This window comes from Heterocephalus glaber, unplaced genomic scaffold (assembly GCF_053883595.1).
Source record: "Heterocephalus glaber isolate CG9 unplaced genomic scaffold, H.glaber_assembly_v1.0 deba00000470, whole genome shotgun sequence".
In the NCBI taxonomy this organism is placed as follows: Eukaryota; Metazoa; Chordata; class Mammalia; order Rodentia; family Bathyergidae; genus Heterocephalus; species Heterocephalus glaber.
Window position 1 is genome coordinate 1,809,569 of NW_028258145.1, and position 14,031 is coordinate 1,823,599.

The 14,031-nt window shown below is 43.3% G+C and overlaps 1 protein-coding gene across 5 annotated transcripts in view; it reads left to right on the plus strand.

The window, feature by feature from the left end:
• Nphp1 (nephrocystin 1) overlaps positions 1-1,734 on the plus strand; it is a 52,060-nt gene extending 50,326 nt beyond the window's left edge. For 4 of the 5 annotated variants that reach the window (XM_004844331.4, XM_087202767.1, XM_004844332.4 and 1 more), the window contains one exon: positions 1,019-1,734. In XM_004844331.4, coding sequence (XP_004844388.2) covers positions 1,019-1,291 — 273 coding nt within the window. In that variant the 3' untranslated portion in view covers positions 1,292-1,734. The remainder of the gene's footprint in view (positions 1-1,018) is intronic. The other variant, XM_021257989.2, reaches the window with a different exon arrangement.
• Positions 1,735-14,031: the final 12,297 nt, after the last annotated feature.

The following is a 14,031-nucleotide window of genomic DNA, read 5'->3' on the forward strand; positions in this document are numbered from 1 at the left end:
AGGAGTCACATGGATCTGTGAGTAGCAATTTGACTGCTCTCATCTGAGATTAGCAGACGACTTCTGTAAAGGGCCAAGAAGTAAATACTTTACTCTTCAGCCATACGTCTCTGCCACACTGCTCTCCTCTACTGTCATGATGCCGGCAGCCAGAGTGGCTGTGTCTCTCTAAAGCTTTGTGTACACAGAGAGGCAGCAACCACATTTCCCATGGTCCACAGTCTGCCAATTCCTGGTCTAAAGTGTTGATTATCTATAAGGGTTGTAGGAGAACAAACAAACTGATAACTAACAACTGGGTGGGGGCTATAGATATTATATACTTATTTATATACATTGCATCCTTATTTGAGCTTCCAGTGGATATGTGGCCTTTGCCAAAATTGGCAACAACCTTTGCTAAAAGGGCAGGCTCCAGTGCAGCGGGGCCGCACACTGGTGTGGTCGGGCAATGTCTGTGTGGCGACTGCTGCACACAGGTTGCTCTGCCCTCCAGCTGTTGTGCCCTCCAGCTGTTGTGCCCTCCTCTGTGACCCCACCATGGCCTCTTGGCATCAGGGCCAGTGGATCCTGTCAACATGGCTCCACTTCTGTTATCTGGGGAGGGTTAGGTGTCCTCAGGTCCAGAGGACCCTGCGCCCTGACCCATTGCTGGAAATCTACCACCAGCTCCTACTGCCTGGGCCTTCTTTCTCTGTTCCCATGTGAACATCTGTCCCCCTTACAGTACCCTGACAATTGTCTCTGCTGCATTGTAATCTGGCTAAGTAGCCACAGCTGACCCTGTGCTGCATCTTAGTGGAACCACCCCTTTGTCACCAGAGCTAGACTGCAGCCTGTGGTCTCCTGACTGTGTGATATTCAGGGAGACACTTGGAGACTGTCTCTGGGGACTCTCCAGCTTCCAGGCAGAAGGGCACCCCCAACAACACCCTAGCTAACAGAGACCAGAATCTCTTACTTTACGCATAACGCTGTGGTCTGCTCATGGTTCCTTGTGGTGGCGGTGTTTCCACAGAGAGACAGGGAGCTCCTGAAGGCCAGCTTCCTCCTGGTCTACCATGACTGCGTGCTCCCGCTGCTGCACTCCACTCTCCTGCCCCCCTTCAAGTGGGCCGAAGAGGAGACCGAGGCTGCACGGTGGAAAATCATCGCTGACTTCCTCAAGCAAACCCATGAGAATGAGGGTGCCCTTCAGGCTCTGCTGTCGCAGGATGGGGTCCACAAGCCTTTCGACCTCTTGGAGCAGGCCTACGACTTCCTGGATGTGGGAAGGAAGAGGGCCAGCTAAGGGGAGCAGCCTGCCCCTCAGTGTCCACAGCTCTGGTGACCTACTGGGGGATGCAAACCAAGTGACTGAACCCGAAGTAACTGACCCATCCTGATTGAGAGCCTGCTTTTTTTTTTGGTACAGGTTATATTTTTTAAAAAACATTTATCCAATAATATAAATGTTTTTTAAAAATAAAATAAATTTAATAAAGAATACTGTTATATCTTAATTTGAAGACATTTTTTAAAAAACCAACTAAGTTTTAAGTTGATAGTATAGATTTCTATAAAAGCAAGATCTTATCAAAAGCTAAATTTATGATTATTCAGAAAAGTGAAATAACAATCCACAAGGTAAAAGGTATTTCCAAATCATATATCTGATAAGAATTTCATATCCAGAATATATAAATTTATAAGGTCTGCTAATAAAATTTATCTTCTCATTTGTTAATCACTTGATTCAGTCTGATATTTGAATATGATTTACCCCTAATTAACCACTTTTGCCTTTTAAAATCAATATAATGTGTTATCTATCAAAAGAAAAAAAAACCTGAAGTCATTGGAGAGTGGCATTAACTCGCCCTTCTGGAGTACAGAGATGAGCTAATCAGTTTTTGCTCCATTTTGAACAAACCTGTGGCTGCTGGCAGAATGTCTCAGCCCTGTTGATAATTAATAGTAGCAGCTGATGCTTAGTAGTACCAGCTGGCATTAATTGAGTGCCAGTCCACCTTGTGTCTGGCATTATTCTGGCTAGCTCAGTGGTCCTCACCACTGCTGTAGAAGGAAGATGACTGGTTCTCTCTGTATTACTGCTGAAAACACAGGCTGGCACATTAGATCATTTGCCCAAGATCAGAGGTAGTGGGTAGCACAGCTGACACACTGAGTAAAGACAGGTGTAATTTTCTACTGATGAGATCCAAACATGTAAGGACTACATGTGCAAATAAAATTTAAGCTGTTTGAAGAAAAGTATGACTGGTTTGGAAAGGGTTTAACCTAAATCTGTCAAATTGTAAAACTTCTGGGCTACATCTTAACCCTTAACCTAAACTTGGTCCTTGTGTTAGTCCGTTTTCCACCACTATGACAAAATACCTAAATGGGGTAACTTATGGAGAAAAAAGATTTACTTCACAGCTTTGGAGCTTCGGGTGTGGCACCCGTATCCGCTGGGCTCTGGTGAGGCCCTCAAGTGCTGGCCCCCCGGTGGTTGAGTTCATACACAAGGTAGCACCATGCCACAGAGAAAGGAGGGCTCTTAACACCACTCGCTCTGCCCTGCCGAGAGCTACCCCACAGGATCCACCTTAGTCCCTGGGAGGCCAGCACGCCCAAGACCCAACCAGCTGCCCTGAGGCCCCACGGGGGACCAAGCTTCCAACACAGGAAATTTGGGGACACATTCTACCCAAACCATAGCGGTCCTTAATTTCAGAAATTAGCATAGTAGCACAGCCACAGCTGGCCTTGGAAAAGAGACTTCACTATGTCCCCAAGAGCCAGCTTTGGGAATCCCCCCATGCCTTCCCATGTGCCCTCAGTGACAGATGAGGCGCTGAGTGCCCAAGATCTTTACCATCACCACGTGGCCCCCTGGGACACCTCTATATGACACCTCCCTGTCCCCGGGACTATGCTTTCCACAGAGGAAGCTGCCTTTTACACAAGGTGGTGAGCGGTGTCCAGGGACTTGTTCCTGCACTGTGGCCGAGTTGCCTCCTCTTCATCCCTAAAGTCCTGTTTTGGAGAAACAGGAAGCCACACCACTCCCCATTGTGACTCATTTCTCTCCAGAACCTTCATTTCCTAAGTTCCACCTTTTTGTTTTTAACCATTGACAATGCTGGAGGATTCCTTTCCCAGGATGGAGGTCAGGGAGGAAGAACTGGCTTGAGGACGTTTCCAGACTTCCGTGCTGATCTGAGAGTATAATGCACATGGGCAACTTCACAGTTTCTGACACATGAGAAAAGTACAAGGACAAGAGAGAAAACAGCTTCAGTGTCACTGCGGCTGGATAGTGAAGGACACAGCCATTTAGTCTGAGTCGAGGAGACAAATGTCTCTGCCATTGAGTGACCACCTTCTCTTCAGCCAGTGGAATCTTGGAGGGATTTTTTTTTTTCAACAAAACCTCTCTGACTTTGTAAATTCTACTCTTTAGCTTCCAAAACAGGAAGAGGTTGTCAAGGAGCCAAAACACATCCTAGAAACCAGTCCTGGCACTTCTGTGTCGAACCAGGCTGAGCTACACTCTGAGCTGATCCTGAGAGCAGGTCAGGCAGACGGCAGTGGGGTAACACACCTGCAGTGACTGTCGCTGAGGCCCACCCTGAGGCTGGGACACCCCACTCACACCATGGGAAGGGGTGGGACAGGGCCAGTTCCTTCCCAGCCTCCCGACCTCTTGGCACCAGTTGAGTGCTGGAGGCAAAATCCCTCACAGTTCCCGTGCCTGGTGCTCAGGATGGATGCTGGGGCTGAGGGCTGAGAGCAGGATGATCTCAGGTTCTGTGATCTGGTGATTTGGTGGTCTTGTGTGTGAGGCCAGAACAGCCTGCATTGCACCAGTGCAATCAGGGACACCATGCACAAGGAGAGCAGCTCAGCCTTTCACTGTGGTAGCAGCTGGGAAGCTCTTCTATTTAACAAAGGAGCCAGAGGTGTCATCTGCCAGCAGAGGGCTTTGTCACTTTGCAGCAAGGACAGTCAGATGACTAGAAGACCCCATCTCTATGTCTTGTTTTGGGTTTTTTTGTGTTTTTTTTTTTTATTTTTGGTACCGGGTATCAGACTCTGGTCCTTGTGCTTTCGAGGCAAACGGCAGAACCACTGAGCTAAATCCCCAGCCCCTCATTTCTGTGTCTTGTCATCCAGTTCAAGTTCCAACAGTGCCGTGGCCCAGGAAGTTAGTGGTCTTGTGGCAGCACAGCAAGGGAATGTGCTGGTGTCCTTCCTATCCATACTCATCCTCTGCAGATTCCACTGACCTTGGGGACCGCTGAATTCAGATACAGTTTTAGGTGAATCCTTGGAGCCCCACATCCACCCTCGGAAACCCAGGAACACAGGGACTTGGTGACCCTGTCCCCCCAGAACCCAGATGGATTTGGGGGGTAGTGGGAACAGGACCGAGGAAAGGGTGAGTGTGGGGCTGGACAGTTGCACAGGTAGGCAATGGTGGTGTCAGATATCTAACTCAGTGATGACTGGCAGTGAACATGTGCTGGGCTGTGGGCAGCAATTCAACCTGGAAGTCATTAAAGGGCTAAGCTGCCCCAGGACTCTGGGAGCTATCTCCCTGTCAGCCCACTCCTTGTGCTCTCAAAAGCAGGCTGGACCTTAACCTGCTGCTTTGGGTCTGACTTTTCCAACAAGAATTAACTTGGCAGACCTTTGTCCTTTCACAAAAGCCCATATGGGGGAACACACACACACAGTTCCTGCTTTCTGAGCTCTGCATCCACAGAGTCCTTTGTCTTTCCTAGCAGCTGTCCTTTAACCCCCCAGTGCACTGCACCCACCCTAGCTGTCACAGATGCCACAAACCCCACGGTACCCCAGCCTTCCCCCGAGTCTGTCCTCCCTCACTTGCCTACCCCATTTGAGGGTCGGTGACTTTGATTTGTGAGACAGCAGCTGCAATCTGTGTTGGAAGTAGCAGGCCTGAGCCAGTGGGACACTGAGAGGAGGACAATGCTCTGCTTCTCAGCAGGGAGCCGTGGGCGTGGGCATCTGGAACTCCTGGTGCCCTCTTCGTGTCCTTCTCTCCCTATAACTTCCCCCACCTTGGAAGCACTTTCGAGTCAGTGGATGGAGTCTCACCCACAGCCAGCATTACCTTTGGACTCCTCACTTACCTGGGGTAATAAATCCCTCCCTGACCCAGCCTGTTGGAGAGGGTCTTTCTAACACTCACTATGGAAGGGTTTGTAATGGACACAGCTGTCTGGTCTTCCCCCAGGTATCTCTGGCTTTCTTCAGGCTTGACCCTTAGGTGCCAAGTGACGTGGAAGCTGCTTCTGAGTACTGTGTAAAGCTATGTGTGGGTGGGGAGAGAGTTTGAAGAAGAGAAGTCCAGAAAAAGAGGCAAGTAGTTGTCTCCAGAGCCTTCATGACTGAGAGGGGATTCAGTCTCTCCAGGCCTCTGTGGAGCGCGCTTGGTGGTGATGGCCATGTCCCCCACAGGCAAAGCTGCCACTCCCCTGAAGCTTACATTCTAGGGAGGGGCACAGATGGGAGACAGACAACAGGCAAATGAATAGACAACAAGATAAATACTAGGTAATGATTAAGCACTTGCTGAGAACTACAAGCTGGTGTGTGGTTTCGGCTCTGCTCAGTAGAGAAGGCCACTCCACCTTCTCCTTATGTCATCATCTGAGCTGACCCTATACCAGATGCCAGAGGATCTCAGAATTGAGCTATTGGGGCCCAGAACGGAATAGACCAAAACAGCACTGCAAAGCCTTCCATATGGAAGTGAGCTTGGAGCCACAGCTCAGAGAGGGCAGAGACAAACTTGCAACCTGGGCCCCACCAAGCTGACCAGCTTCTAACGCAAATGAAAAATCAACATTCAAAACAGGATTTAAACAACAATCATGTCCCATGACACAGTATTCATCAAGGCCACAATACAAGCCAAAGTTACTTGATCTTTGGAGAGGCAGGAAAATCTCAACATCTCTAAAGGGAAAAGACAAAGAGAAAATCAAGAGATAGCAACTCCAACAGGATAGAACTGTTGGAATTGAGACAAAAGTAGCTGTTAAAGTCATGCTCCAAAAAGTAAGGGCAAACACCCTCATGATAAACAGAAAGATCATCTCAGCAGAGGGACCGATGAACCACGCACAGAGCCAAACTAAAATTCTACAAGTGTGAAATATATAATAAACAAAATGGCAGAATTGTATTGACTAGCAGACTCAATACATCGATGGACTCAATAACAATGTAAATAAATGACAGGAGTCAGAACCTGAAGAAAAATTGACGTAAGTCACCCAGTCTGGACAACAGAAAGGAAATAGGTTCAAAAAATAAATAAACAGGTCCTCAGGACACTGTGGTACAACACTAAGAATCTAACATTCCTGTCATGGAAGGAGGAAAGAATGTAATTAGGGAACATTTTTGTAAGAAATAATGGTTAAAAACTCCCTATATTTGGTGAAAGACATAGTTACCGATTCAAAATGCTCAGTTGCCAAACAAGATAAGGCTGGGAATTATCATAACCAAACTACTAAAACTAAGGAAAAAGAAAAGAATTTTGAGTTTTGTTTGTTTGTTTTGTCTTGTTTTTAACTTCATAAACATTTTAATAATCAGATTTAAAAAACTAAACATTTGTAAGTTGTTTTTAATAAGAGCAAAGACAGGCAACTAAGAAGTGGTTCACTTGTAAGAAAAGAATTTTGAAAGCAGCCTGAGGAAAACAATCCATGAAATAAAGAGAATGACAATTTGAATGACTGCAGCTTGGGGGCGGGGGGGCTCCTGTGTGTGTGTGTTACTGGAGCCTGAACCCGGGGCCTTCACACTGAGCTATATCTACAGCCCTTTTAAAATTTTTTATCTAAAGACAGGGTCGCACTAAGTCACTAAGTGTTCAAGGCCAGGCTCAGACTTAACAGCTCTCCTGCCTTAGGCTTCCCAAGTGTTGGAATTACAGACATGCACCCCATGCCCAGTTGTGACTGCAGATTTCTCATCCCAAACCATGGAGTAGAACAATATTTTTAAAGTGCTACAAGAAAAAAAAGGCCAAACCAGAATTCTGTCTTCCACAAAATATTCTTTAGAAAGGTGAACTAAAGACATTCTCAGAAGAAAAACTAAAGAAACTCATTGCCACCAAAGTTATTCTAAAAGAAATGCCAAAGGGAGTTCCATGGACAGAGGGAAAATACACTGGAAGGAAGCCTGGAACATTAGGAATGATACGGATGCACAATATTGGTATCTACCCTAGAGTTCTGCCCTCTTAAGTTCCCTCTTAAGTACAATGATTGAGAGCAAAAAATGTAGCATTTCTGAGAGGAAAATTTGATTTATGTACATCTGATATGATGACAAATACATTAACAGGCCAGAGGGACCCACATGGTGCTAAGATCTTTATACACCATTTGAAGTGGCAAATACTAACTCTGAATAGACTCAGAATCAGCCTGGCATTGCACAAGAGTGGTACAAGGGTTACCGAAGACACCACCGTAAATGCAGCTCTGAAGATGGCCAGGCATGTGAACTCAGGACCAGGTCGTGTGGTGCGTGTTGGGTTACACGAGTGCTCTTCTGGGCGTGGAGAGACTGCGTGATATGCTGTTTTGTGGTAGATGCTGAGATTTCATCCATGTTATTCCACAGTGATACAGCCAAAAACTATAAACTAAAGATGATTTAAAATGGAACAATAAAAATGTTCAAAAAATCCCAAAGAATAGACGAAAGAGCCAGGGATTTAGCTCAGTGGTTTCGCTGCCTGCTGCACAAGCGCAAGGACCCAAGTTCGATCCCCGGTAACAAAAAAAAAGAATAGAGGAAAGCAGCAATTGAAGAATAAATTCAAATTAATAAAAAATAAAATGGTAGAAGCAATCCAAAAATATCAATAATTATATAAATATAAATGGCCTAAAGTCATCAATGAAAGGATCAAACTTTGGAACTATAGCAGAGCTATAAAAAATCGTAAATATGCCGGGGATTTACCTCAGTGGTTCCACCGCCTGCCTCAAAAGCACAAGGTCTCGAGTTTGATCCCCAGTACCAAACAAACAAAAAATCATAAATACCACTGAGGATGGTGGCTCACAGCTCTAATCCCAGCACTAGGGAAGCTAAGATAGGAGGATCACTGGAGGCCAGTGTGGGCTACATAATGAGCTCAAGACCAGCCTGAACTATATAGTGAGACCTTGTCTCAAAATAACAACAACAAAATCATAAATATAGTGAGAGAGGTAAGTTAAAAAGAGAATGGACATTATACACACTGACATTCCCCAAAAATGTGAATTTGGGAGGAGGGCAGGGCAAGAGGATGTTGTGTGCATGTGCAAACCTGACCAAATGAAACCCATTAATCTGTATAACCAATATGCACTAATAATATGTAAAACAAAATAGTAGAATAGGAAAATATATGCCAAACACCAATTACAAGCAACAATAACTTGTATATACTATCAGTTGGAATAGAAATTGTTTAACCACTTTGGAAAATAGCCTAACATTATCTGCTAAAAACACACACTGGATGACCCATAATTCCACCAGTAAGATGTTCCCAATAGAAACACATATATAGCTGCACCAAAAGATAGATTCTAGAATGCAGTAGTAGCACTGTTATCTATAACCTCAAACTGAAAGAACCCAAATCAAAAACAACAGTATAAGGGCTGAGGACTTAGCTCAGTGGTTTTGCCCCCTGCTGCACAAGTGCAAGGACCTGAGTTTGATCCCCGGTACCAAAAAAAACCCAAAAAACAGAATAAAGGACCTGGGGTTTAGCTCAGCAGCACTGCACCTGCCTCAAAAGTATAAGGTCCTGAGTTCAATCCCTGATACCAAAAGAAAAAAAAAAAAACCCCAACAGAATAAAGTGTAGCACATTCACACAATGGAATACTATACAACACTGCACACCAACACAGATGAGTCTCACAAATATACTGTTAAGTAAAAGACACCCAACACAAAGGAGCCATCCAAAGGCAGGCAAAACCAACCTGTGGGGTTGGAAGTCATGGGAACTGTTACTCTGGGAGGAAGAAGGAGAAATGATTGACAGTGGTCTGGATGTTGATTTCTTGCTCTGAGAGGCGGTTTCATGATCTGAATGCTTTGTGCATATTTTCTCTAAATGGATTATATTCACCAATTAAAACTACTTTAAAACATTTTTTAAAAAACTGAATGGAAATATCAACAGAGGAGGGGCTGGTATTGCTATGGAAAGGAAAGAGAAGTAATTTCAGGATTAGAAATTAGATATTAGAGTATTTATCAAATATCTGTCATATGCATAAATATTATCATATAAATGATCTCCTTCAGTCCTCCCTAACCAGCAAATGAAACTCAGAGCCCGTGACCAGAGTAAGCCTTAGTCCCAGTACTGTGTGTGGTTCTCAGGACCAAGTCATCTCCGTCCAGCTGGACACCAGCAGGCCCTTTGTGGAGGCGTCCAGAAGGCCCCTCTGGGCCCGGCACCCCACCCCCACCCCACCCAGCTTCAAACCCAGCCTTCTGGAGGGAAGATACAGGGATTGAACCCAGGACCTTTTCGCTCAGCTCCATCCCCAGCCCTTTTTTATTTTTATATGGAGAGAGAGTCTCACTAAGTTGCTGAGTTACCCACACTGGGCTCAAAACCCTCGATCCTCCTGCCTCAGCCTCCCAGGGTGCTGGGATTACAGGTGTGTGCCACCATGCCAGGCTAACACTAAGCTTTTGAATTTGTCCAAGGACCCAGAGATGTACTGACTGGACTGGAAAGTGAAGATGTTCTTTTCTTTTTTTTTTTGTATTAAATTATTTTATTGGTACATTGTAGGTATACAACACAATTACATTTCTCATTGGGAATTGTACCTTTATGTAATGCATCTTGGTTCTTATTTTTTCCCCATTCCTAGCCCTCCCTTCACGCCCTCCACCCTTCCCTGTTTACAAAGACTTTATTTCCATTTTTTCCATTTCTCAGCATTTTTCCTTTCCCTTCTTTCCTTTCCCCTGCCCCTCCCACTACCCCTACCTCTTTGGACCTTTTCTTCCTATTTTACATTATCGATTATTCATTCTAATCATTGGTGCATTTTAGGTATAAAATATAATGACATTCATCATTGGAAATTTGCACCTTTACGTATTCTCTCTTGGTTCTTATTTTTCACCCTTGCCCAGCCCTCCCTTCAACCCCTCCAGTCCTCCCTATTTACAAAGATTTTGCTCCTATTTTTCCATTTTCTCATATTAATCCCATTCCCTTCTTTCCTTTCCCCTAGCCCTCCCACTTCCTTCCCCTTTGCCCCTTGTCTCCCTATTTCACATGACCTATTATACATTTAGTCCTTATTTACACTTTCAGTTTCTCACAGCAGAGAAACTATTCGGTATTTACACATGTGTGTCCTATTTATTTCACTTAAGAGTATTCCCTCAATGTGCATCCACTTAGCTATAAATGTCTCTAATTTCTTATTTTTATGGCTGAGTAGTACTCCATTTTATTTAAAAAACCACATTTTCTTTATCCAGTCTCCAGTTGATGGGCATTTGGGCTGTTTCCAAGTTTTAGCTATTACAAACTGCACTGCTATGAACATGGGTGCACATATATCACTGTGGTATGATTCTTTTAATTCTTTGGGGAAGATCCCCAGCAGGGGAATAGCGGGGTCAAATGGGACTTCCAGTCCTAGTTCTTTGAGGTATCTCCATACTGATTTCCACAGTGCTTGCACCAGTCTACACTCCCACCAGCAGTGGAGCGGGGTTCCTCTTTCCCCACAGCCCCGCCAGCATTTGTTATTGGTTGATTTCATGATAGCAGCCATTCTTTCTGGAGTGAAGTGGAATCTCAGTGTTGTTTTCATTTGCATCTCTCGAATGACCAGTGATATTGAACATTTTTTCATGTATTTATTTGCTATTTCTACTTCTTTGTCTGAGAAATGTCTGTTCATTTCAGCTGCCCATTTTTCGATTGGGTCTTTAAATTTGGGAGGTCTGATCTTTTTAAGTTCTTTATAGATTTGAGATAGTAGACCTTTGTCTGAGGAAGAGCAGGTGAAGATTTTTGCCCACATTGTGAGTTGTCTCTTCACACTGCTGGTGGTTTCTCTTGCTGTGCAGAAGCCTTTTAATAAGAAGAGATCCCATTTGTTGATTGTTTGTGCTAGTTCATGGGCAACTGAGGTTTTGTTCATAAAATCTTTTCCTACACTGATGTCTTCAAGGGTTCTACCTAACCTCTGTTCCAACTGGTTCAGAGTTTCTATTTTAATATTTGGATCTTTAATCCACTTTGATTTTAGTTTAGTGCATGGTAAGAGATACAGGTCTAGTTTTAATCTTTGGCAAGTTGAAGCCCAATTTTTCCAGCACCATTTATTAAAGAGGCTATCTTTCCTCCAGTGAGGGTGTTTGGCTCCTTTATCGAAGATGAGATGGCTGAGTGTCTCTGGCATTGTTTCTGCATCTTCTAATCTGTTCCACTGGTCCTTAAGTCTGTTTCTTTGCCAGTACCATGCTGTTTTATCACAGTAGCTTTGTAGTGTAGTTGCAGGTTGGGGATTGTGCTACCCCCTGCCATGTCTCTGTTACCTAGATTTGCTTTTGCTATTCTGGGTCTCTTCTTGTTCCAAATGAATTTTTGGATTGTTTTCTCGAGGTCTATGAAGTATGCTACTGGGATCTCAATTGGAATTGCATTAAATCTATATAGCAGTTTTGGAAGTATGGCCATTTTCACGATATTAATCCTTCCTACCCAGGAGCAGGGGATGTCTGTCCATTTTCCGATATCATCTTCAATCTCTCTTTTCAGACTGCCATAGTTTTCAGAGAAGAGGTCTTTGATTTCTTTTGTTAGGTTGATTCCTAGGTATTTCAGTTTTTTGGATGCTATTGTGAAAGGAATTATTTGCCCTATTTCTCTCTCAGTGAGTCTATCATTGGTGTAGAGGAAAGCTATTGATTTTTGTGTGCTGACCTTGTAAGCAGCTACTTGGCTGAATTTGGTTATTAAGTCTAGAAGACTTTTGGTGGAGTTCTTGGGGTCTTCTATATAGAGTATCATGTCATCTGCAAATAATGACAACTTGACTTCTTCATTACCTATCTTTATTCCTTTTATTTCTTTCTCTTGTCTAATTGCCGTGGCTAATGTTTCCAGAACTATATTGAACAAGAGTGGTGATAGTGGACATCCTTGTCTTGTTGCTGATTTGAGTGTGAAGGATTTCAGTTTTGGACCATTTAGTATGATATTGGCTGTTGGTTTTTCATAGATGGCTTCTATCAGTTTGAGGTAGAGACCATCTCTTCCAACTTTTTGTAGGGTTTTTATCATAAATGCATGTTGGATTTTGTCAAATGCTTTTTCTGTGTCTATGGAGATAGTCATATGGTTTTTGTCCTTGGCTCTATTGATATAGTGTATTACATTGATTGATTTTCGTGTATTGAACCATCCCTGCATCCCTGGGATGAATCCCACTTGATCAGGGTGTATGATCTTCTTGATGATCTTCTGCATTCTGTTTGCCACTATCTTATTAAGGATTTTTGCATCTATGTTCCTTAGTGAGATTGGCCTATAGTTCTCTTTTTCAGTTGGGTCTTTCTCTGCTTTGGGGATCAAGGTGATGTTTGCTTCCAGGAATGAATTTGGGAGTATTGCTTCCCTTTCAATTTCATTGAAGAGTTTAAACAGTAGTGGCAGTAGTTCCTCTCTAAATATCTTGTAGAATTCAGCAGTGAAGCCATCAGGGCCTGGGCTTTTCTTAGTTGATAAGTTTTTAATTACATTTTCAATTTCATTGGTTGATATTGGATTGTTCAGAATTTTTAGGTCTTCTTCGTTCAACTTTGGTAATTCATATGTATCTAGGAATCTGTCCATTTCTTCTGTGTTGTCCATCTTATTGGTGTATAGGTTCTGGAAGTAGGTATTGATGATCCTCTGGATTTCTGCTGGGTCTGTTGTAATTTCACCCTTTTCATTCCTAATTGCATGGATTTGGGCCTTTCCTTTCCTTTTTCTGACAAGGTTGGCTAAAGGTTTGTCAATTTTGTTGATTCTTTCAAAGAACCAACTCTTGGCTTCATTGATTTTTTGTATCGTTCTCTTAGTCTCCATTGCATTGATTTCTCCTCTGATCTTTATAATTTCCTCCCTTGTGTGAGCTGTGGGGTTATCCTCTGTGGGGTTATCCTGCTCTTCTTTTTCTAGAAGCTTGAGGTTCAGCATCAGGTTGTTTAATTGGGCTCGTTCTGTTTTCCTAATATGCGTATTCACTGCTATGAATTTCCCTCGTAAGACTGCTTTCATTGTGTCCCATAGATTCCGATATGTTGTATTGTCATTGTCATTTAATTGAAAGAACTGTCTGATTTCTTCTTTCATTTCCTCTGTGACCCATTGGTTATTCAGAAGTGTGTTGTTCAATTTCCACATTTATGAAATTTTTTGTTTCTTTTGCTATGGATCTCCAATTTCATTGCACTATGGTCTGATAATGTACAGGGGATAACTTCAATTCCTTTGCACTTACTTAAACATGTTCTATGTGTGAGTATGTGGTCTATTTTTGAGAATGACCCATGTGCAGCTGAGAAGAATGTGTATTCTGATTTTGTGGGGTGGAAGACTCTGTAAACATCTGTTAAGTTCATTTGTTCAAGAGTTCGATTGAGTTCTAGTATTTCATTACTTATTTTTAGTCTAGTTGATCTATCTATTTGTGACAGTGGGGTGTTGAGGTCCCCCACTAAAATTGTATTAGTGCATATATGACTTTTCATGTCCGTTAGTATTTGTTTTATATAGTAGGGCACACTAGTGTTTGGTGCATAGATATTTATGATTGTCCTCTCTTCCTCTTGGATTCTTCCCTTTCCAAGGATGTAGTGTCCTTCTTTGTCTCTCTTAATCAGTGTTGGTTTGAAATCTACTTGATCTGCCAAGAGGATAGCTACTCCTGCTTTTTTTCAGGTTCCTGTCGC